At 44.4% G+C, this 25,113-nt stretch overlaps 1 protein-coding gene across 4 annotated transcripts in view; it reads right to left on the bottom strand.

The window, feature by feature from the left end:
* The window catches only part of LOC146186739 (corticotropin-releasing factor-binding protein), a 174,299-nt gene that overhangs the window by 117,887 nt on the left and 31,299 nt on the right, over positions 1-25,113 (bottom strand). For all 4 annotated transcript variants that reach the window (XR_014708163.1, XR_014708164.1, XR_014708162.1 and 1 more), the window contains exon 2: positions 8,575-8,632. Coding sequence is in view for 1 of the 4 variants with exons in the window: in XM_084607383.1 (XP_084463509.1) it covers positions 8,575-8,632 (58 nt within the window). In the remaining 3 variants the exon portion in view is untranslated. The remainder of the gene's footprint in view (positions 1-8,574; positions 8,633-25,113) is intronic.

Below are 25,113 nucleotides of genomic sequence, written 5' to 3'. Positions count from 1 at the left end.
AATATGCGGGTGCCGTTTCATACAGCAAGAGTATGCATGGAGCCATTATTTAACTAGCCATAATTACAACATTCGCACTGTATTTGTTAAGCTGTTCTTTTTACTACTGAGCTCTACAGTTCCTCTTGCGTCCCGCTGCTCCCCCCCCCCCCCCCCCCCCCCCCTTCCCCTCTTAACCTCTTTTGTCGCTGAGCTGGGTGTTTGGAGTACGTGGACGTGAAAATCATTTCCATTCCACCACACTAACGCACACTAATGCCTTCCTCATCGGCAAACTCACAATCACCGCTTCGTTCACTACCATGTTTGAGTTTCCACTCAGTGGCTTAACTGAGCTCCCTTCCTCATTTCCTCTTTTTTTAACTTTAATTATCCACGAGAGAAAGAAAGCTTTGACTGCTCCCGTTTAACACTGGTTCACGTCAGCCTATTATGCCCGTATTTAATCGCATGGCTCTCCGGAAACATTTTTCCTAATTGGTAAACGTTTATTCGTTGAACGTTAAAACAGTCTTACAAAGAGCCCCAGAGGACGTTAGTTCTTCGTCTCCTGATGTGGTTACATTAGGTCCCCTACTTTCCTTACACTGTTTTTCAATCTAAACTAAGTGAAAAAAAAATATTGTTTTGCTAAAGCAAAGTTTGTAGTTAATTTGGTTCACTTTTACTACCAACACACAATCGTTCTGATAACCTTATTATTATAAAAGAGCGCCACGGGTGTCAATAAAGGAACAATGGTGTGAGTTTGCCCATATTAGCATTATATATTTATGCGCACATGTTCTACACCAGAACTACAGTTTTAATATCGTGTTTTACGGCGAAAAATATGGTAGGCGTTAGAACTGAAGGCAATGAATAACTGCGATGGTGAAGTCACCCATAGTGGTGAAGCCCCGTTGATATTAGGTGACGTGACATGCTTACCATTACTATTTTTGTCTTGGCTGCTTCGAAGCTATTAGCAGGTTAAGAATGGCAGCATTTTGATACTTCTGAATAACTATTTAACTGAGGTCTTTTTATCCTTCTTTTTGTCCGCCAAAGCATAAAGTGTCTTGTCATTCCTACCTAGACACACCTAGTTGAACATTTCTTATATGACGAAATTTTATGCACCGAAGACTAGATATTTTCAAAGCACTTATTCTTCGAAGTAAAAAATATTTTTATTCTGTTCTTGGTCCCGTCATGAATTTCCCGCTGTGAACAAAACTTAGAGAATCATCCGTTCTGACATTCGTGTGCGTGTTCCGAAAAGACCTCTGATGTTAAATGCTGGTTCAATTCGTACTTCCCTTAACAGATATATACTGCGCCTTTCCTTTCCTGTAAACCAGTTATAGAACACCGGTGAACTTTGGTGCGTTCAACGGAACGCTGGTTGTGTTCGACAAAGGGTGCGCGATGTACCGTGTGCAGCAGCAAAACGTTAGCATTTTTCCACAGCATATTCCGCAGTTCTCTCGGAATTTTTTCTGTCCGCCATATAGTTTAGATAAAACATATTAACTTAAACCAAATGGTGATATATTATTAAACACGTGCTTCAGATGACTTATTATGGTGTTTCAGATGCTTAGGAAAACACAGCTAATATGGTAAAGTCGAATTGTTTACTTTGCAGTAGCAGTAATAAATGGTTATACAGCCTGCATACCAGGGCCAGAGACCGGTACAATATGTCTATACGCGCGATTTCAGTGGACGAGAAATACAACTGGCGGAATGGTTGAATTTCCAATATTGTATACATACACAGAGACTAGCATGGTTGGTGTGGCCACTCTGAACTCAATGCTCTTGCAGCTAAAGCCGTCCTACCGGGCAAGTGCAGAGCCAGGCTATGTGATGAGGCGTCCGTTCAGGACAAGGAGCGAGGTAACGAAACACGAAGGTATATAGCGTGGCGGATACCTCGATTAATGTACGCTCCTTGAGGCTGCACCAATGTATCTCGTAGTTTAAATTTACTGAAGGAAGGCATCCAAGCTGCTTTTACGGTGCAATCAGTGATGAGAGGTGCTTCTAAAATACTGGCATAGGTTAATTATTGAAACAACGCTCAAGTCGAATGCGCACTGGATCATTTGCGGGCTGAGCTTTCACTTGTAGACCCTGTACCCTTCCCACATGCCTATGCGCGGGTGCAGCTTCCGAGCTGCTGGGAATACTCTAAGAGCTAGTCATCAGTACTTTCTCCGTTTTCTCTAAACTCGCCTCGTATGTCTCAGTTTTGTTTCTGGCGCATTTACGTGGTTAAAATTGCAAGGTGTGTGACACTTCGCTCATCCACAACAGCCAGTCCTTCTGCGTCTCATGGTGATTACGACTTCAGAACTATTATGCTCTTATGGCTCGAGCGAAAAGTATGGTATGCGTCAATGTTGATCATCGATGGCTTACGCTTCATCGTCTCACAATGCAACAAAAATATTCCTGCCTCTCGCTTCGGCACAGTTCGGTTCGTTCATCATCTCTGACGTTAACAGGCATACCTGTCGCTGCGATACGTCTCTGGGCGCTGAGTTGGGTTTTAAGTTATCCTTTTTGTGTGTGCCGTTTCCCACGTATTCCAGCGACCAGAAAACTAAGTTATGAGTGATGATGGCCACTGCATAGGGAGAAGGTATGTATTTTATCAGCTATGTACTTCTAGAAGCTTCGGTAGTCTTTTCGTCAAGGGAACTCGTTGTAAGTGTAGTGTAGTAAATAGGACGCAGCTTAACTCTTCGAGCGTGCATCGCGTCTCTTTCCCCTGGTATTTCTCTGTTCTCAAGTTTGCGTTGATGGTGATAAATTGGACATAGTTCGAAATGCAGCGTCGGTCACTCGATCATATGCCTCTCCTTTGGCGGTTTTTCTGTGCACTCATCATGATGGTAGACGCGGCTTGTGCGTTTAATTCCGTAGTTTCCTACTAATCAGCGTCCCGATGCGGAAGAAGGAGTGTATCTACAGGCTCACCGCACCACCTGTGCCAGAAAGGCATATACTGTGCATAGCAGGAGGGTCATGTTAGGTTGGAAAGAAACCCTGCTATCGTGTGCCGGTTGAGGACGTATCGGTTGTTCAGGTGTTGGAGGCCTCAGTTGCTAACGCATTTGGCTGATCAGAGCACACAGTATGATTGTGATCTAAAATGGTAGGCGCCTTTTCAGGACGCGGTAGAGGAGGAGAGAGAAGATTGCATTTCTGGAACACTGATTTGAGCAAGTAGCTGAATGGAAGCATCTATGCTGTACTGACATACATTTTCACTTGAGGGCTTTTGTACGTCTAGGCTCAAACAATGGCAAATCTTTTTTATTCAACCGTTGGTCAACGAATTTATACCTAATCCAGTTTCCCATGTAAAATAAACGTGCAACGTACCACGGCTTTCGCCTCACACATTTATTTTTTACAGGTAGGATACAGGAGTCTATCATTAGAGCATTCCTTCCATCTCCATTTTTTTAAAATGTTGTTCAGAATTCTGTGTTCTTCAGAGAATTACTTGGGAGCGACACACCCCTTCATGGATGGTTTTGTCAAGCCTGCTTGATGTGTCCTTCATTGAGCTTTTAAATTATACTTTGTAACAAGCAACAGTACAAATAACGCTTCAAGTAACAGTGCACAGCTTCTGAAAAGGTGTAGCCACTTGATACAGACAGTAAGAGAGGGAGAGCACATTGGAGTTTTGATACTTTGTCACGGGTGCGGCTGGCCCATGACTAGACTAAAAGGACCTCAATAGGAAAGATGCCTGCGATACAGTCATCTCTGTTTAGTATATAATGAACTGAAATGAAGACGATGAAAGTAATAGGTGGCTAACGATTACTCATATTTGGTTGTTAAGGAAACAATAAATTGAGAAAATCGCGTTTTTACTTATTGTCCAAGTTCACTTCAGGGTACATGCTCTTAAACAGAGTACAGCCACCATCCCATAGTGGCTGCGTCACGGAGTTTGTTCTTTGATTCCGTCAGCATGTGTGAACCCGGGTAAACTTTGAGATAATATAGCGTGTGTTAGCATGATTTGTCGCGTTAACTGTTTCGCTTCGTGCCCAATGCAGTCTGAAACACTCCTCCTGGGGAAAATAAAACGTGCAGAAATCAACTTAGGTAGTTAATCCTGGCTTATAGAACCTGGATGTCAATTTGTGTGCACATTCTCTTCCTGATATTTTATTTTTTGGCTTCTATTTTTTTGCCCCTGTATTGACAAACCCAACACAGATCAGTCGCGCGGATTGCAGCCTCACCATTGTTGACGCTAGCATTTTCATTTTTTCTCTATTTCTTCTCTACGAGCGTAACCCTCAGAGCTGACCGAAGCAAACACAGTAGAAGAGATATGTCCTTGTGTACACTCTTCATTGAGCAGGTCTCAAAAATGGACACGAGAAAGGAACTGCAAATGACCGCTGAAGGACTAAGAGTTGTCGCGATGCGGTCTTTTTTTTTTTTTTTTTCTGTGAGGCGGACCTACCGTCTCGAAATCTGGTCAGTAGGCCAGGATAAGCTTGCCCACGCGCCCGGAAACTTACGAACAAGCTATTTTTGCGAATTTCCTTTAGAAATTAAGAAGAGAATGAAGTTCCTTGGCAGGTATTTTAAGAAGCCATGCTGGAACAAACAAGATAACAGAAGAGCCCTTGTAATTTTCATAAGAAGAATGGGCTAAATGTAATTGCACTGTCGTTCAGTTACGGTTACCCAACAGGACGTGAGGTAGGAACTCCGGTCTCCCCGACGTCGGGCACAACCTCGTCCGTCCTACTGCGGCCACGACTAACCGAGCGAGTCAACATTTCCGAGCTATATATTGCGACACATCCATTCCTTCCTTCCGAGCCACCGGGGCCAGGCACTTGACGGCCCACCGACCGGTAACCAGACTCTTAAAGAGCCTAACAGTAAAAACAAAAAACAGGCACCTCTCTACGAATAGTACGAACGTACTACGAATGCGGCCGTGTGTTCAAGTAGGAGCCCTTCCGCACTTACGGCGGAGATATCAGTGGTGCGCCCATTGCTTTTTGTGTGCCGTAACGGCGACTCCGGCGTAGCGTGGGGCCATTTCGCCGAAGTTATAACGCCACGTATGTGCTATGTGCTTTTTCGCACCGTGGTGCGGTCTTTTCCGCCTCGTTTTATCCCATTTTCTCCGGTGAATTCAGTTACTGCCGAGCGCAACCTAACAGCAGCCTTCACACTAAATGAAGCTCTTTTCACTTCCTACGTATAATAGTCTACAAGCTGGTACACCAAGCGCGAAAACATTATAGCTACCATGACGCTTACGAAGCTTCTAGCAACGCCACACCAAATGGTGACAGAAATAGCCCGGCAACATCTCTGTGGTGAAGCACTTAAACTGCACGTAACATTTGAAAAGTGGGGTCTCGCAAATTGGGAGGGGACGCTAGGAGCTAGGACATTTCTTCGAACCTGAAGGTAAATAACCTAAGTGTGCCTCCGGCCTTGCTGTATTATAGGGCACCAGTATCAAAAACAGAAATCTAACAGTAGCATTTTCTCAGACCGTGCCTCACACCGGCTTCCGCCCAATTAAACATGGTGTGTTTAAACGCCCCATGTTTCAGACGTACCTAACCTGAAGCATCTCCTTTTGAATCTAAAGTCCGTGTGATAAGGTTAACATTAGTAAACCCATGTGCTACCACGCGGGTTGCATTGTTCAAAAACCTCGGTATTTCTTTAGCGGTATCCTAACAAGTCTTCATGGAGAAACATAAAAAAAAGAACGATAATACGCTACGGATGAACGTGAGCATAACTCGCCATCGACAGTAACTTCCCGACGCATTCCATATGAGTCTCACAGTGAGGACATCTACCCTTTTGGTTTCAACTATACTATATTAGACCGCCCTAATTAGAATTAGCATTATGTGCCACACCCAGTCGTTACACATAAACTTTGCTCATATACAATTAAGCCCTCCTTTGACTCCTGCGTTATTACGTAGCTCTGAAGTCACAGCCACCCCAGGAAAAATAAAGGGTGGGTAACTGAGCTAGTTGGTACATAATTCAAGTTTTTGATGCAGTAGAATCAAAAACTTCGAACACCACAGGAATTTCCCTGATGCGGACGCGTACATGCGCGCATACTGATGTGATCTCTTCACGTGCCAAGCGCTACCGATGTCATTTCAGTATGAGGCACACGGCTAACTGTAGGCGTGTTACCATGCGTAATCTTGATTTAGTGAGATAAAACTATGTACTACGTTCGTGCTTCATGCAACCCTGGTTATCGTGGGACAAGTAGATTCATGACACCTCCAAGAGCTTCGAAGAGCCTCTTGAACGACCCATGGTAGTCTGTATGGGTGTTATCAGCAATTATAATGAAAGGTGAACATATCGAAACATATGTATGCATAAATCGAGAGTACAGTAGAGTAATACATTCAAGGAGAAGTAAAACGACTGAAATAAGAACAAAAGTTTACGCCTGTTCTACAGGCGGAGTGTGATTTTGAATAATGCCTGATGTTTCCTGGAGCAAATGTTTTGCATTGGAGGCATTGAGTGGGCATAGCAAGACTACGTGTGTCTGTTTCAAGCATAATCATCTGAATACATTTGCACTTCCTACGAGAGGGCTCCAATTTCATTTGATCTACCGAATTCCGTACCGACATGATAGAGAAAGTGCACAAATCAAACCGTCAGCTGCATTTTGCTCCCTTATACCTTCAATGTGCTGCCTCCGACAAATTCCACTGAACCTGCCGCATTGACGTCACGAAGATTTTCTTTAATACTGCCGGTATATATTTCCATAAATGCCATTTCGGCGATTTTATAAGTACTGACTCAGCTCTATGGCATCAGAAGCACAAACAATCTAATATCGCAGGTTCTTATAAAGGCAAAACAAAATTTATAGCAAATGTTCGTTGGAGAAGGGAACAACAGCGCCGACATCATCACAACATTTGTCATCTAAGGTTAAATTAACCTTATTTTGTCTGAGACGATATTGCTGTACTATCAACAGACGCACTCATCTACAATAGAAAGTTTTATGCCGTGACATAAACAGAGCAGAAAGGCAGGGAAGTTAACTAGACGACGTCCAGTACGTAGGCTATACCCTACAGAGGGGGAGGAGTGACAGAAAAGAGAAATTAGATTTTTGCGCGTCCACAGCCCAATGAGTTAAACCGTCATGAGCGCCACACTTAAAGTTTATGATCGAGAGCTCAACTCCCAGTCCTTTAAAAACTTCAAGAAAAACCTCCGCTTTCCTTTGTTGTGAACGTTTTGTCCACTGTCTCAGAATCTCCAAATTTTAAACACGTTGTGATTTATGCCGTCATTTTTTACAAGGCCCGTATGATTTGGTCGGGTTTGGTTTGTGGAGTTTAAAGTCTAAAATGGGCTCAGGCTATGAAAGGCGCCGTATTCCATGGAGAGCTCCTGAGATTTCGACCACTGGGGTTCTTTAACGCGCACTGACATTCCAAGCATACGAGCGCCTAGCTTTTTGCCTCTACCGAAAGGAGTCTTTGATTTTCACAATAATATATATCATGCTTCATCGTCGGTGCATACCAACAATGTCGACCGCTAACTAGGTTCGAGTTGTGTAATTAGAGCTAAAAAACAGGTCCATTAGGTGTACTTACAATGCTGAGAGGCAGAACGTTGGCGTGCGGAGTTATTTTGTTTCTGCGTAACTGCCATGAGCTAGCCGTGAATATCTGAACGGAAACTAGGCTCTCATTTTCCTCATGCGACTGATGTCGTATACTGAAATTTGCATCATACCACTTCGAATACGAGCTTAAGCAATCGCGACAGAATGCAGAAGCAGTTTCCAGGGCATTCCTAACACAAACACGTCTGCTCTGCCTAGTTCCGGTCTTAGCACCAACGCGTAAACTTGACAGTCCTGGCAGACATTGCTGTTGCAGCTTACCAGCTGGACTAAAACTGCCCCAGTCACAGGCGGTTGCCGCAGGCGGGTGCCGCCCGATATATTCCCTTTGCACGTGCCTCACGCTCTCGGGTTTGCAATGCCAACGACTACCGCAAATACGAAGTATTTTTCTGCTAGTGGTTGCCTTTCTTGCATGAGATGTCTTACGAAACCAGAAGGTATCGCGCACCGCTCACCGCAAAGTGCCCATCCCAAGGGGAAAAAAAGACACCTGCTTCTAGGACAGCGTGTTTTTTTTTCTTAATCTGGGTGAGTGCGCCGCACTCCATAGTGAAGGGTACGTCTTGTCGATACAGACTGTGAAGTCTACGTTACTCTCTTGCGCCTCGTTCTTCATTGCTTAATACTCCGCACCTTCCAGCACCCTCCTTTATTTTTCAATGAATATTTGAACTGGATGGTTTGTCCTTTCCATGTTAACAAAATTCAAAATCTCTGCACCACTCACTGGGAAATAAGCTTAGAATTGAGAAACCACCGAATGGTACGTCTACAGTTAGAATATTCGAGTGGTCTCTAAGCTTTTTATGCAGCATATTTGCCTTGTAATTTTCACTGTGTAAAATTTTGAAACAAATAAAATGAAAAGAACGACTTACCAGCACCAGTCCCGTGCTCTAACCGGAAATATGGGTTTGGATTTTGGATGAGGTATTGCTGAAAAGAGAAAGAACAGGAAAGGCGTATGTTAGCAACAAGATCTCCACGCTTTATCTACTTAACACAGGTCGTATTTTAAACATCACCTCAGGGGCTGTACTCCTACTCAGGGTGGCTGACCGTGAACAAATGGTCCAGTGGCCGTAATATTTGAGGACCGAACCGCCAATAAATATATGTCGGTCACAACGTTTCATTACATACTCTTGTTCTAAACGTAAATTTCAGGGCGTGGAGGGGAGATTGAAAGTAGGGGGTTTACTAGGCTAGGCTCAGTCGTTCAGTCGTGTCCGACTCTTCGTGACCCTATGGACCAAGTCACGCCACGCTTTCCGGTCTCTCACTATCTTCCTAACATCACATAACTTCATCTGCATTGCCTCGAGGATGCCATCTAATCATCGCGTTCGCTGCCTACCCCTTCTCCGGCGACCGTCAACCTTTCGCAACATCAAATCTTTCTCCAGCGACTCCTCTATTCTCATCAGATGACCAAAGTAGCTGAGCTTTAACTTTAGAATTTAATCCTCCAATGAGCAGTCAGGGTTTATGGTCGAAAATATCGACTGATTTGATCTTCTGGCAGTCCAAGGAACTCTCAAGAGTCTTCGCCAGCACCACAACTCAAACGAGTCAATTCTTCGACGGTCATACATACATCACAACTGAAAAGACCATAGCACGAGTTATTCGGATCTTGGTTGGAAGTCTAATGTCTCTGCTCTTTACTAGGCAGTCAAGGCCCCACGCAGAAGTCAAAGGTTCGCGCGAGTTTTGTAAGGTGTGATGTACATGTTTCCAGCACATGTCCATTGACACCACCAGCCTAAACACTAGGCTGTGTGGTGTCTGCATGTCTGCTTTTGGTTTATGTTGACAGTGCCATTTCATCCCCACCCTCCTTTTCTTTTAGGGTGCTGGTGATGCCTCCAGGATATAATAGCTTTCAGAACTTTTACTTCGTCTTCCGCCCCGAGAAAGCGGCGGACGGCTCTCGCATATAGGTGGTTTTGAAACTGTAAGCTCATCGCAGTGATGTCCCCAAAGCACATTAGGCTTCGTATGCATGCTGGATCATGACCTGGTGACGTAGTGACGTATGCCCCAACTTGGTATAACAGCGTGCGACACCAGCCCCACACTTCGTTCACTCTCCCTCTCAGGTGTGGCTAAGGTTTAGCGGAAATTGTACAAACGCTTTCGCTTTCAGTCATCTAGATTGAAACGGAAGCTGCGGAACAAGATGGTAACCTTTTTAGATGGACATTTTTCTGATGGTCTGCAGTGGGGTCAGAGCCCCTCAAAATAACGACCTGAGTCCTTCGATTCTTACATCTCTAGACAAGTGGTTTCGTTTGCCGTGTGTTGGAATCAGCCGAAGTACCGTTCGGCATCACTCTGTAGGGCACAAGCACTAGCAACAACGGGCTCGCGAACGTTTCCGAAGACAGTGATCAGTTATGTGCGAAATGGCCAGTGAGCTGAACCATCGTACCATCGGTTCGTAACATGCATTTTATGTTTACATTCCACACCCCAGTAAATTCATCATTTTTAGGAACAAGAAATTGAGTGATTTCTTTTAAATACAAACATATGTTGGTGGCTTTTGATGTACAGCCACCCACACACTTGACACGAATGACAAAGCGTGGCTTGGACTACTTCTAGCGCCGCGAAGTGGTAGTCATCGAGTGCGAGACAATGCTCCCTCACAAGCAGCTTCATGTAGGGAACCTGTCTCAGACGCCGGAAACCCGGCAAACGCCTTGTGGTGGTGGAATAGTCTTCGGGCCGAGGACCGCATATTCGGCTAAGAGCGAGTGCAAGCTCTTTACGGAGGCCCGTATGGGTGCTCGACTGGAACTGTCTGTCCGTCAAAATTCTACGCTGCCCATATTTCCCTCCAACCTCCCATAACCCTATCCTCATGCCTACTTCCCCTTTCCCTACAACCTATCCCTTCCGCTGCGTCCCAGGGGAGATACGTGGGGTCTCTCCGGGCCCGCTCCCTCGGCTGTGGGTCGCTGAGTAGCACTCCCCCTTTCATTTAATAACTTCCAATCAAACATTTTTGTCCGAATAGACCTTTTCATTTATATCGCCAATTGCGGAACTTTATCTACCCGCGATACATTAGTGGTGCGGGAGGAGCCTGTCTTTAGACTCCATCTTACCTTAAGTGTGCACTCTTTAGCGGTTTACTTCGCGTGTCGATGGACAAGGCTCAGGAGTAGCAAGTGTTCCACCCTTGTAGACCGCGTTCACTTTAGGGTCACTTTACACACTCTGCATTTCTCAAAACATCAGCATCTACAGTAGACGTGGGCACTGGGCCATGGCTTTTCTTTGCCGTGCTAAAGCGCGGTGTTCTTCCGGAAGAGCCAGGATGCAGATTGAAATGACATGTCTGTGTCTGCAGTGGACCAAGTTTTCCTCTTTAATTCGACAGTATCAACTCCAGGCTTTGTTAAACCACGTTACAAGTCCTGCTACATAGAGTACAGTCTCTAAACGATGGGTGCGCATTATTGCAGATGTCTTATCAAATTCATCTCGCAGTGTTGTGCGTGTCCCTAGTGCTTTGTCCTTGTCTGCCAGCGCTGCGACACCATAATGTTCAGTCCGAACTGTTCGCACATTGACCTAAGTTTCATGCCCTTTCAAAGATACCCTTGAATGAGGAATGATGTCTGAGATTCGGTGGCGCAAGGTTCCTAAGATTACGCGCCTCCGATTCCATCTTCGTAACTCGCACTTTAAAGAACTCAAGATGTAAAAACTTGTTTTCTTGGAGTCGCTTTTAATGCAGCATATGCGTATTTAGTGGATATCGCCTTGGATAAGATAGATTTCAATCGTTGTAACAATCACTCGTTATCCTCGCTCCAAATTCAACGCTATACTGCTATAATGAAAGCTGCGCAGCTTTCCCCTAATACATTATGATTATCAACAGCGCGAACACGAAGACAAAGGACAAGATACAAGAAAGCCACAGTACAAGCGCTGACTCACAATTACGCATAAGCCCTTTACTCCAAGGCGTAGTTGTGAGTCAGCGCTTGTACTGTGGCTTTCTTGTATCTTGTCCTTCGTCTTCGTGTTCGCGCTGTTTATAATCATAATGAATAAGTACCAACTCGGCCAACAAAGTATCTTGGTTTCCCCGAATAGCTGTGATGAAATAACTGCTGTTGTGCAGGGCTGGTCCGGAGCTGCTGTTGGATCAACTAAGGTGAGGATACGATTAGTAGATACCAATGCTACCCTAATCGACAGACAAGAAGTGAATTGTTTACCAGAAAAAGAGGGATTATCTTGTAATTGCTCTCGTGATTGCAGCCTGCTATGCATCGAGGGATTCCTCTAGAAACATTAGACAACACCGTCCCCGTTTCGAGTTGATCAGTTTGGCCTCGTTCTGACATCAGCTAGCCTTCCTGACATAATAGAATTAGTAGACCGACGGCCCAGCGAGCGACACCTGTCTAGGAACAGCCAGGGTTTTCAGAAAGCTATCCCGCCGCTTTCTTTCGTAGCCGTGTGGCAGTGCTCAGGTGGATGTCGACGAGTAATTACATCCTTAATCGATATTTCGCCGCAGTTCAAGAAGCTTCAAGAAACCGAGGCCATCGACGTGATGTGAAGAACGTCGCAACGTTAATTTCCACTGCTAACATCCTTATTCAATGACTTACGTTGACTGTTATATACTTTCTGCAAACCACTCTTTTGTTTTTAGTCTGCGGAATGTTCTGATTTATGCACACAGTGGCCGGCACCTCATGACCACACAGGGCCAGATACGTGCAACGCCCTTCACTAACACTTGATTAGTATAACCACAAAATATTGGCCTAGGACTCACAGGATAGGATTCGACGTAAAAATAGCAAATACAAACTGTTCATCAAGCATTTTTCTTTCACCTGTGAAGCAATCATCTCTTTCCTTTTGAAGCAACTAAAGAGATTTTTCAACAGCTTTATTAGAATTTCTAGGCAAGTGACATAAAACAGCTTGATCATTCGAGTTTGAAGCCGCTTTCATAACAGATGCTGATGGTACGAGTATATTTTTTATGCTTCCTAGCACCTTTACTGCATATCAATGATCTCATTGTACAAACACACATCTGTGTACTTTTGTTTTATATATGTATGGTTCAGCACGAAATAAAACGCTAGGAACATATAATAAGAGCAAGCCCTATTTTTTTTTTGCGCCGTAAATAAATAAAAATTACAGGTGAGCAAATACTGGAATTTTGAAATAGGAATAGAAGGCGAATATGGGAAAAAAAATGTCTTCGAATATTGAACCGCATTTTGAATATCTCAGCAGTAAAAAAAAATGAAAAAAAAGATAATAGGAAAGCTTCTTTGTTTTGAAAATTTCAGAATTCACATGGTACCAGCAATAAAAGATATTAAGCTTGAATTGCGCAGAAGTGCATACCCTAACGAAAACTTCAGAATAACTTTTATACATTACTCCGCATAGAGTTTTTTTTTTTTTTTTGAAGAATCTAAAGCCTAGTTAAGCTGTTGTATCCCTGCTGAAGACGGTTAAGAAAAAATGTCCAGCGTAACCAAAACCTCCAATTACAGAATGCACCTGAAAAAAATTGTCATAAGCCATTTCCATCATACTAATTTTATCTAATGGTTGATGATGGTTGTCTGTGATGCTATGATGGTTGTCTGCTTTTGAGAGGAAACCGATCTGTGAAAGACATGTTTTCAGGTTTTGTCAAAGGCTTCGTTTCGCTCGCACTGTCTGGAAGGCCCTCTTCACAGAAGGAATGGTCCCTCTCAGAAAAAGGGCACCACTGCATTTTGAGGATGCTTCACTGCAGAGACACCACAGTCAAGCATCGCAGGGAAGCGCGCAGTGCGGTGAAGTTTTCGGTGTATTCAGTAATTTTCGAACATTCGAAAATTTCGAATATTCACACACCCCTAAGAAAAAGGCATCGCTGACATTTCTGTTATACTGATTAGGGAACTCCGGAAATTGTTGTTGTCAGGAAGAGTCTAGGAAGCTATTTTAAAAATGATTTATCGTGGTCAGCGCATGCTGATAATACTGCTGAAGGGTTCTCAAAACTGAGTTGACATCTGGTGTGAACTCCACTGTTTTGAGGTACAAAACGTAAAACTAATTTTTTATAACTAAATGTTTTCTTCTTTTCTAAGCTAAATGTTTTATTGTATGGCAATCTACAGTTCTTAATCTAAACAAGGTGCATGACACACGGGAAGAAAAACGATAAGAAGCATTGCTAGCATTCCCTGCGGCGTTACGGCAAAACCTGTTCTTAATTCTTTACCTTATATGATGTCTACTATTTCACCTATATTTTCGCGCGGTGCCGGCAATACTGTTAGCAATAATCGAATAGAGTGGGAATTCACTGAAGCGAACTCTTTATTGGCTTTACTTGCGCCCACACAAAATGGCGGCGGCGATAGCAGGAAGAGTACTCGTTGGTAGCCCATCTATGAATGCCCGTTGCACTCGTCAGTTCTCAATTCAAAGTACGCGACGAAACGCCTAGATAAAGCCGCAAAAGTTCACTAACCCAACCTGAAACATTGTGGAAATGACGCTAGTGCCTGGAATCATCCGAGATATTCTCGTCGCATCCTGCGCGACAAAGAAAATAGTAAAGCTGCATCTGGGTGCCACCGAGCGTAAATAAACAAAACACGCAAGATATTGCATTGCAGTGAGCACAAAATGACAAGATCCATACAAGCAGTTGCCAAAAACAACAAATAAAAATTGCAAAGCTTAGCGGCAGTGAATATATTGCTGCGGAGCTTTGTACTGCTCATTCATATCGAAGTCCGCCTGTACGCGGCTCTACCGCATACTAGTGGGCTAGACAAATGTGAACCAGGGCTGTCTCCAATCACAGCACCCACGCGCATCTGCTTGCTCCCTTTTTGTGACTGTTGAAATTTTAGTTTCCTCCCACCTTGAAATTGAGCGCGTCCGAACGCGGCAGGCATTTTTTTTTTTTTTTTCATACCACAGAGCACATCTGGTTACCGACGCCGCCTAGTTGTGGAGTTTTTGCAGGCGCTATTCAGCCCTGTAAGCAGTTTATTCTAGATTCTTTTTGGCGCCTTCCTGACTACCGCATGGCCATCACACTCCGCTACAATCGGCCAGTTGGCGTGAATTAAAGAGAGCGCAGGTAGAGCCGGGGCTTAGTACTTGTCAAGCTGCTTTTGCAGCTTTTTTCCTCAAAGCTGCCCATTCTCAATTGTACAATGTAAATGGGAAATAAAGCACCTTTCCTTACTTTACCTTGCCTAAATCGATACGTTTTGACAGAAAAAGACGTCACCAACCTTTTACACTCTTCCTCGAAGTCTTACACTTTTCTTCCGAAAGCTGACTCCTCTAACTAACCCACATGTTTGAACGAGCCGGATGAAAATTGCATTGATACTTTAGCACGGCGTTCTAATTCGTCACTTGTTCCATGTTCAAGTGAACACAACAAATATTATTGCACTAAAACGGTACAGAACAAATATTAGTCACATAATTTTCTTATATTTTCGCAATACCTGCAACTTTCAGAATAGGCTCGTACCATACAGCCCCGCCGGGGTGGCTGTTCAGTTAAGGCGCTCGAGTGTTGTGCCTAAGGCTGTGGGATCAAATGGAGGTGAAAGGCAACGCGTCCGAGTGCTGGGCGATGTCAGTGAAGGTAAAAGAAACCTAGGTGGTCGACATTTTCGGAGCCCTCCACTACCGCGTCGCTCATAGCCTGAGTTGCTTTGGGACGTTAAACCCCAGAAACCAAACTAAACCAACAATTGTGACATACCTGGCCAAAATAAATTGTTAATTCCAGCAACCAAGGCTCATTATAAAATGTAAATTGTTAATTATTATTTTGCCATCCTCACTAAATTCTTCATTTAGTCTTATAAAAGCGTCGCTCTTCACCTCTCATCTGTGAAAAACGTATCATTCTCGAATGTAATTGCTATCATATGTTTCGCCCAGTATTTAATGGCACAATATTTTGCATTTTTTAAACCTTGCATGAAGGTGCAGACGTGCAAACAAACGTGAGGTTTTTGTCTGCGCTTTCAATGCCTCTATTACGAAAATTGACAATTTTTTGTAGGATACATTAGGAAAAGCAAACAAAATATTACTTCACAGAACGCTTTCTGACGAGGATTCTTACAGGTTTTCCCAAGAGTTCAATGGCGCCTTATAGAGCGAGGGTAGTGGGCTTACAATTCTCGCAGCATAATGCTTACTTAAAGTGATGCAGTTTCTCCTCTGAGGGCTACACAAGGAGGACTGGGTGATTTTTATCAGTATCTCTGTTGAGTGGAGGCAGTGAATGTAGACTCCTTGTATAGCAGACTTAACGTTCATATCCAAGTAGGTTAATGAGTCGTACAAATCCTTATCATCAATTTATTGCTTTAAAATAAAACCCTCCATCTTCAAAACGTAGATATCCTTAACAGCGAGATCCTTTTATTGAGCAAACCCTCATGCGCTCGACACAACCGACAAAAAAAGAAAAAAACTTGTCCGACGATTCTTGTGTGTTTGCGTCGGCGCTCTGATTGGCTAGCTGTTCCGTAAGCTCACAACGACGTGGGTTAGCGCGGGTAATTCAAACCCAGTCGTGTCTAGCGGCTAAAATGCATGAATCTTCCCAAGGGGTCTTTCAAGTTCGCCAGCTAAAGGGCGAGTGATAGAGCATATTACTGACCAGTGAGTGACCGTTGCCTCTTGCAGTGTCTTCACGTCAGAGCGGATTCTAACCGTTCGAGTTCGAAGCCAGGAACTCGGGTTCACTACCAGAATGTCAAAACTCGGGTGCAGAAACAAAGCATCGGAGGCGTGCCGAAAAACATTGGATATTTTTGCGAGACACTGCTTAAGCAATGAAGCGTAATTAAAAATCTCAGATTTTTGTTGTGCTGCAGGTTATGGCGGTGCATGTCTTTTTACCAAGAAGCTAAACGCTGAGATGTTTTTTTAATAAAAAACAATCTCTTTTTCTCCTAAAAAGAGCGCTCTTGAAGGGCACCAATATGTTCACAGATTACGTTTTAAATAGTTCTGACGAAGGAAACAATAACGTGTTAGGATTATTAACACAAAATGGACGTTTAGGAACATGCATTGCCAACATGCACTCGGGTTTTCAGCTCTACTGCGCACCTCATTCGACCCTTGCAGGAATTCCTTATCTGCAGTGTATATGCTACTGTAGGTTCAGTCTGTGACATGTCTGTGTTCCTGCTGATTTATTTAAATATAGGTCTTCAAATAGAACGATTTCTTAATAAAACTGTGTTAGAAATGCAAGCGTTTGTCGGTACAGGCGCCTGCTTCCGGATAAGGAACCCTCAGTAGCAGCTGAGACATATTTAAACAGGTGTCATTACGAAGTTTCTCACTGGGCCTGGAACCAATCATGCTTAAACTCTGCTGCCGTTCAGAAAGGTATGCTGTTGTCTGAAAACAAGCAATGAATCAACGACGCACAGATATCTGAAGCTTCGACGTATTATGTGTTGGTAGTAGGTTTCATATGGATCCATAAAATTCTACCCGCATTAGAGATCGTCCACCCGCACGAGCGGCTGCGTGTTCTCTGGAGTTCGAAACTCAGTTTTGAGAACTGAGCAAGGGCATCACAAAAAGGGATGGAGATGGAAGGAGGGACGGTAAGCAGCTAAAACTGGCAAATGAATTGTGAGACATCAAGAAATGAGAAAGAGAAGTAAGGTAAATATGAACTTTATCGGGTAGATTGCAGCACTAATGTATCTCACACAATGAACCAAAGAATAAAAAAGCTGGTGGATAAAAAATGAACAGAGAGCGTTCATCGTTTTCATGTGAAACGGTGCGAAAATTTTTGTGTTTATGCGCGTTCTCAGAATGAAATGAACAAAGAAAATGTAACGTTTCTTTTTATTTAGCCGCTTTCAAAAACTTCAGCGGTGACAAGTCTCCCTTCGTGCACAAAGATCGATGTCGAACTAACCCACACGTCTGCTATTTTTCATACCAATGGAAAGGAAACCGAACAGCTCTATAACAGTCTGATTGCAGTGATTACATACGATGTTAGTTGTATTCAAACCTGCAGTGCGCCCGCATTTTCTTCGAAAGAGTTCCTAGGCTTGAGCGAGGGAAGACTTTGCGGAAGTTTTGATGAGTCCGTACCCTGATACTCAAGCACCTCCAGCGTTTTGCTCCGTTCTTATACTTCTTTTTGAGCACAGAGAGTTCAATACATATTCAGTTCAAAGGCCAGGAACTAATATCTTCTCGTTATTAATATCATCGAAGTTACGTTTGAAAACTCGGGCCGATAATAGTTTCTGTAACGCATTCAGAGGCGAAAACGACCCCATTATCTTATATGTGAGATAAATATTCACTAACGTCTCAGCCTGGAACTAAAAATCCTCAGAACGATTAGAATTCTGCTGTTTGGGCCAGTCGATGCGGTATTTATTTATTTTTATTTTGATATATTGTCAACCCCAATGGGGTTTTTACAGAAGTGGACATGAACTGCATGACAAGGACATAATTGCTGATGTGGCAGATTCAATATGGAAAACGTTCATAGAATAGCACAAAAAACTCCAAAAAGTCAGTCATACAATAGAAAACATGTATCACCGGAGCTTTGACACAAATTCAGACCGCTTCATGACAACAAAGTAGGCTCGGCAAGCTCTAAGAACTTTTGGACTGTAGGTTGCCTTACAACTGAGGCGTCCAGTGCATTCTAATCGCGCACTGTTTGCGGAAAAAAAAGAAAAGTAAAAGGCGTTGTTGCTACAGAAAAATGCCTCAAGAAAGAGGGGATGTTTATGACGTGTTATTCTGGACTGGCTATTTTTCACGAAGTCTTCGGGGTTAATCTTGTATGAATTGTGTAGCAGTAGGTATAAGAATTTCAGGCGAGGCAGTCTTGGAATGGCGAAAACTAAGGTAGGTGAAGAAGCCTTCACCCGTGTGTGTTCGTTTCGCTGTTTTCGTTTTTGCGTTCATTACATTCTTCTTTCGTGTTCTCAAAGCTACCCGCACACTTCAGCTTGCGTTTCGTCACATAGATAAATTACAGGACGCTTTGCACAGTTGATAGCGCCTGGAATAAAATATTGATGTCAGTATGAAAGCAACACACGTGGGAAGGAATGCTACGGAACATGCAGAATGAGGACTTCGGTTGATAGTGTGGGTTTGACTGAAGAGGCTTCACTTACCAAAGCTAATCAGGCTATAGTAGACACCATGCAGAACGGCTTCGGAAAATATCGGCTACCTGGGGTTTATCGACGCACTGACATCGCACAGTAGACGCGCGTCGTGTTTTCCGCCTCCATCGAAAAGGGGATGCTGCAGCCGGGATTGAATCCATAGATGCGTACTTGGGTACCTCAGCCGAGCGCCAGTGAGCTACCATGGCGGGCCGGGTATATGAAATACTAACACTAGCGTTAAACATTCAAGCTGGACGAAACTCCAGGAGCAGTAATAATAAAGTATCCGTAAGGAACGGTGCAAGCAAGGGTATCCTAATGAAACATGGCACATATATTAAAAGTTAGAAAAATACAATTGTTAAAATAATTGAATCTACTTCTTACACATTCCTTTATCTCGGAAATGACTGGTAATGCAGAGTGGCAGTTACCTGTGAGGAAAGAGAAATTTGTGTTACAGAGCTGGAACCAGCATGCACTTGTATTTTCTCCTCCTTTTTAAATGAGCCACTTCAACCAGCGCAGTTAGTTCAGTGAATGAATAGAAGCGCTCCGAACAGCCATTCGGAGCCTTCAAACGGCGTATGTCAGGCACTGATTGCAAGTGCGTAGTGCTACGCGTGATACGTCTTATTTTTCTCCGTATCGGCCAGAAGTCATTGTGCCGGTGACTCAAATATCATATTTGTGTTTGTGTGCGACCTAGTTTAGGGCCAAACGTACAACAAGCCTTGTATGCAGGTACGCTTTATGTAGACACACGTTAAAGAACCCCAGGTGGTCGAAATTTCCGGAGTCCTCCACTACGGCGTCTCTCATAGCCTGAGTTGCTTTGGGACGTTAAACCCCACAAACCAACCAACCAGAAAAACACGAGATCACCGGACAGGCGCCTGTACGTAGCCTCATTATCTTTTTCTGTTTCTTCACGCAGCTGTTTGTCCTTTTAATTTAAAAGCAAAGAACCTATCTGAGTTTCAATCGAGCCATAACAACAAAGGCGTCCGAGTGCACTGCAACGTCCGTGCACATTAAATATTTCTAGGTGGTAGACATTATCCCGCAGCCCTCTACTGCGGCCCCTCTTCCTTCTTCTCTCACCCTCCTCCCGTCTTTTACAGCGTGGTTCTAAACACCATCTAGTTGGAGTAGGGTTCAGGTGTCCAGTGAGATGTGTAGCAGATACTGCGCTTTACTTTACTTAACAGTGGATTTCGGATATATTTAATTCGAAAGAAATTACAACAGTTTGCTATATAGATATTTTGATATTCAAGACATGCCAGCAGATGAGGTTGTTTTTTTGTTGTTGTTTTTTTGTAACGCGAGAGTGGGCAAACGGTTTATCAACGCTAGAAGCGCGCTTCCTGCTACGATACGCGCCCCGCGAGCATACTGGAAGCCCACCGCTCGCCGCGAGTGCAGCAACTGAGTTCGATATATCCAGATCGAGTGTAAATCGTGTTTGTTTTATCTAGCCCAGCAGCATGCGTCACTTGTATGCATAACCCAGGCGCTAGCGGCTGGAGTCTGAAGACGCCAGAGGGGATGAGTGAGCCCTACAAGGCACCGTTTGTATGAAGCCGTTTCAGTCGTCCCCGATCGCCGCTCCCTACATCAAGCGTAGAGCAAATAATCAAGGCGAAGACGATAGAGGAGGAGAAGGAGGACCATCCAGGTGGGCAGTTCATGGTTATATCAATGCGGTGCGCTTGGGACAGTGGACCGTCCTGTACGTCTGTGCAGGAAAAAATAAAAGCTTTACCAATAGGCCTAATGCTGCCACGTGGGCAGGTAGAACTGTCTGAGGCATGAATGAGGAGGAAAGAGGCCTTGAATCCTTCGGGGTAGAAACAATAAATCATCTACCACGTTGTCCTTTAAGTGTTGTTTTAGGGAGAAAGCAATACATAACACTGTCTAACCGAACCAATAATATTGTGGTTTACATGACTATAGAGCTTGCACTAAGCTGATTGCAGCACTGTGCAACCTTGACCGAAAAACATGACATAAAAGGGCGGCAAGGATAGATGCCATGTAAATAGTGCAAATCAAGCCGGTGGAAAGTCATTTTGCTTGTAAAAATCGTTTAGTTTTAGCATCACGCAGTTAAAAAGAATTCTGGGCTGAACAGGTTCAGCGTTGCAGTCGGGCATGTGCGTTTTCACAGACCGTGGAATCCAATCAGGTTCGTAATCAGCTTTATTAACCGTAAGGTATCGTCGCTGTTGAAACTGAGGATAAAATATTTTTTCAGTGTTCTTCATGAAAGAGCACTGAATACGAGCATTGCGAACCTCAGTTCGCAGGTCGAGCCAACGTTTCGACAAGTGGACCTGTCTTCGTGTGGGTTACAGTGTTCTTTGTAACACGTCGTGGAACAATATTGTATCCTTGCAAGTTAAGAATCAGTGTTTAGTGGTTTCAGGCAAGGAACTGCCTCACAGAAAGGTGCACTAAGCACGATCACCTTGGGCAAACAGGCCTGAGAAATTTAGCATCCCGTTTCGGTTCGAAGTTGGACGAACAAATAACTGTCGGAAATATTAGAAAAAAAAAAAAAACAATCGACGAAAGACCTGGAGTACGAGTTGTTGCTAGAATAATCTTTGAGGTTTTAGCTCGACCATGCTATCGCAAATATTATGCTGGTTTTAATTTGCTATTGATTGAGCACATGTCATATAATTTGGTTCCTCCGGAGGATTTTGCGAGCGTAGAGTTGTTGTTGTTGTGGCTGTATGAAGACGGAAAAGAAAATGCACGGGCGTGCTACTGGCTCTGTAGCTGAGCCGCCTCCGCTGCCTCGTGCAGACGGAAGAGAAAATAGAGACGAAAGAAAAGGAAGAGAGAAAGACGCGCGCCGCAACAACAGCGGTCGTCCACCACCGAAGCGGTGGCGGGTGCATTGACGGCCGACAACAGCAGCGTGGCGCGCCAAGTACCCATGCGGCAGCGATAGAGCACGCCATTCAGTCTCTCCATCGGTCACGTGTTTCACAATGCGTTCGGTATGAGGTTAGTCAGTGCCGATAAATTCTGAATCCCTCCTCAGCAAGTCCGGGAACTGTGACCTAAACGCATCTTCGTGCATGTGGTACGCACGCATGCCAATCAGCCCAAAAAAATTTGCTAATGGCCCATTTAAGCAGTCTCAGTCTTTGTATCCCTAGTCAGACACCACCTCTAGGCCACACAGGCACGTTTGATCCGCTAGGATAAAGCGATGCTTTTCAGGTATATATGTTGCTTGGTTAACCTGATAAGCTTATGCCTGAATACGTAATGCATAAAATAATCGAGAAGCTGATTAAATTACTACTAATTACCCGAGTAACAAAGTCAATATATTCGAGCTTGGATCTAAAAAGAAAGCCTACGCGCTGGTCTCATTAACTATCTCCCGTCATATTTTTAAGGGCGATGCCTAAGTGTCTATCAAATATTTTGATTGAGAGCTCTGCTCTTATGAGCCTCTTTGGTTGTTCAGCTGCGTCGCCTCGTTGTCTGCGTATCCGAGCAAAAAAGTCGGCAGCCAAAGAAACCTTCGCAAAGGAATTCTTCCAGTTCCTACTAGTTTCCTGATTTCTCATAAGAGAAAGAAGAGCCACGGTTTTTGCGCCACAAACTCATCGGACACCCGCGACGGCTCGCCGGGCAGAGTGCTGGCTTTACCAAGGTCGGCAACCACAAACGCCCTAAACTCTCTCTCTCTCTCTGGCTGCTCCCTACCGGGATATTCCCTCTCGTTCTCTTTCGATTTGTGAAAAAAAAAGCTAGAGAACTCTGCTCAAATTTTGCATTAAGGAATGTGTTGTCTTCAGTATTGTTCTTCGACCTCTCTTACGGCAACAGCGTCCCTGCATTTTCTTCGCTAATTTTTGAGTTATTCCTTTTATTACCTCCTACCTCCTACCTTCACTCTTTAATCTTCCTTTCCAGGCCTCCTTGATCGCTGGTCTTGGACGGACTTCACCCTCACGACAGGTCAAGATGGTATCCATGAAGGCTATAGGCGTACAAGATTGGATTGCAAAACGTTTATTTCCTCCCTTGGAGAAGCTTTAAGGAGATAGGTACTAGATGGCCGCTGAAAGAATTATCGTGGAAAATCTGCACGGCCGATGGTCTCCGCTATTTCGAACTTGCGCCACAATTTCTGTTGTTTCCTCTCGTATGGGGTCGCCTCGAACCATGGCTCTGCTTGTGCGGGGTTGTTATAAAGACTACTCTACTACACTAGTTGCAGAGGCAGCTCAATTCAGTGAATGAGGTCTCATGACGTCATTAGGGGGCTTGTCCTTTGTCCTGAATTGGACGCAGATAGGCTGATGATAGTTTTAGGGTATTTCAATACGATAGCTTCATCCTCCTGGTCCGGCGACGCCATTGTATTTGCTTCAACAAAGATCTCCTACGTTTATCCTCTTCCTGATGAAAATTTTATCTCCATGTGGATCAAGTTGTGCGCAGTTCAAAGTTTCAGGGGACAGCATATGCGGCGTTTTAAACGTGGGCAATTTTTCATGAAGTGAGCGGTATGTTGTATTTTTCTTATTATCTTGCTCAGTTTTGATTATCTGAAAAGGGGTGAACTCAGTACAAAGCGAATGTGAGATATAGGGAATGGGCGGGACACATACTCATTGTAAAGAGGAGGCCAGGGAATGTCCGGCTGCTTATTGGGAAAGCTTTTGGCGGGAAGTGTGAAGCAGAAGTCAGGTTTGATGCGTGCGACTCAGTGCCGCATCCGCGGCAGCTAACGGCAAGCCACGATGGCCTGTACCTGATCTCTTTGCCTTGTTCTTGCACGATTCCGCTAGCTAACTTCTTTCTGCCTACCAGCAGGATTCGTTGTCTTCCCAGATCAAGGAACTGCGCAGGTTGACTCCAGCCGTGCGACGCGAACAACCCGATGAGAGGCTCGTTAGTCGCAAGCTCCGATAGTGGGCGTCTTTCTCTATCTTGTCACCCCGCCAAGTAGTCGACACGGACCAAAAGTAGCGTCGCTGATGGCGCACGAACTCATAACACACACACGCGCGTCGTCGTCGCCCGTGGCGTCTTCGCGTTCCTGAAGAGTAGCAAAGACAACAACAGCAGTGCAGCCAGCTGCGGATCAGCCGGCGCTCGTAGGCCGGCTAATCCTCCGAGGGCCACTCTTCTGGTTCCCGGACGCGGATGGCGGACCGTAAAAAAGTATCCCACGGGGGGCCGCGTTTCCCGGTAAATAAATGATTGCGCGCGCAACGGTCGTGTAATCCCGTTAGCAGAGCCAGCATCTTGCGAGGTACTCCACGATTAATCCTTTACGAGGAGGCGGGAGGGAGCCTTCGAGTGGGTGTAAGGAGGAGAATTGGTGCCGTTGAAGAAGAAGATTGGGAGTTTGACCCGCGTCGCTTGATGAAAATAAAAATGAAACACACGAACCAACGCTACGGGCGTGTGCCTCTCGGCAGGAGAGGAGGAGCAGGGCTGAAATATCTTGCTTATTCTTTGCCTTTTCAGGGCAATAAACGTGTCTAAGAAGGCGATACCTTGCAACTTAACGAAATGTTTTTGGGACAGCACGTCCGAACCGTGCCCGCGCACTAACTTTTCTGTTTGTGTTTGCCTCTTACGCTGACAATAATGGCGATGACACACATCTTCACAAGCACGTGAGGAAGAAAGCGCGCTCGGCATAAAAAGTTTGGTTAGGTTTATGGGGTTTAACGTCCCAAAGCAACTCAGCCTGAGAGACGCTGTAGTGGAGAGCTTCAGAACTTTTTATCACCTGGTGTACTCTAATGTACTCTGACATCGCGCAGTACACGGACACCTTGTTTTGTGCCTCCATGGGAAAGCTGCCGCCGCGGCCGGGATTCGATCCTGCATTTTTGGGCACGGGGGTCAAGCGCCCTAACCACTGCACCATCACGGCGGGGCGCATAGAAAGTGCAAATCTTAGGAAAATTTTATTCCTTTTTTTGATGCTGAACGATAGAAGAATAAATATTTGAAGCTTCATCTTTGATTTGCTGTAAGGAATAGTTCTTATTTATTATATTTGTTTTTCCTTATGCGGACTTTACTTCTTTCGGAGCAGAAAAATATATCAACCTATCAAAAATTGGTACATACTTGTGAGTGAAACTGGTGTTAATAATAATAATTGGTTCACAGGAAACGAAATGCGAAGTATCTATC

Source organism: Amblyomma maculatum, chromosome 6 (assembly GCF_055883805.1).
Source record: "Amblyomma maculatum isolate TAMU_Amacu chromosome 6, ASM5588380v1, whole genome shotgun sequence".
In the NCBI taxonomy this organism is placed as follows: domain Eukaryota; kingdom Metazoa; phylum Arthropoda; class Arachnida; order Ixodida; family Ixodidae; genus Amblyomma; species Amblyomma maculatum.
This window is presented reverse-complemented; position numbering and strand designations above follow the sequence as displayed.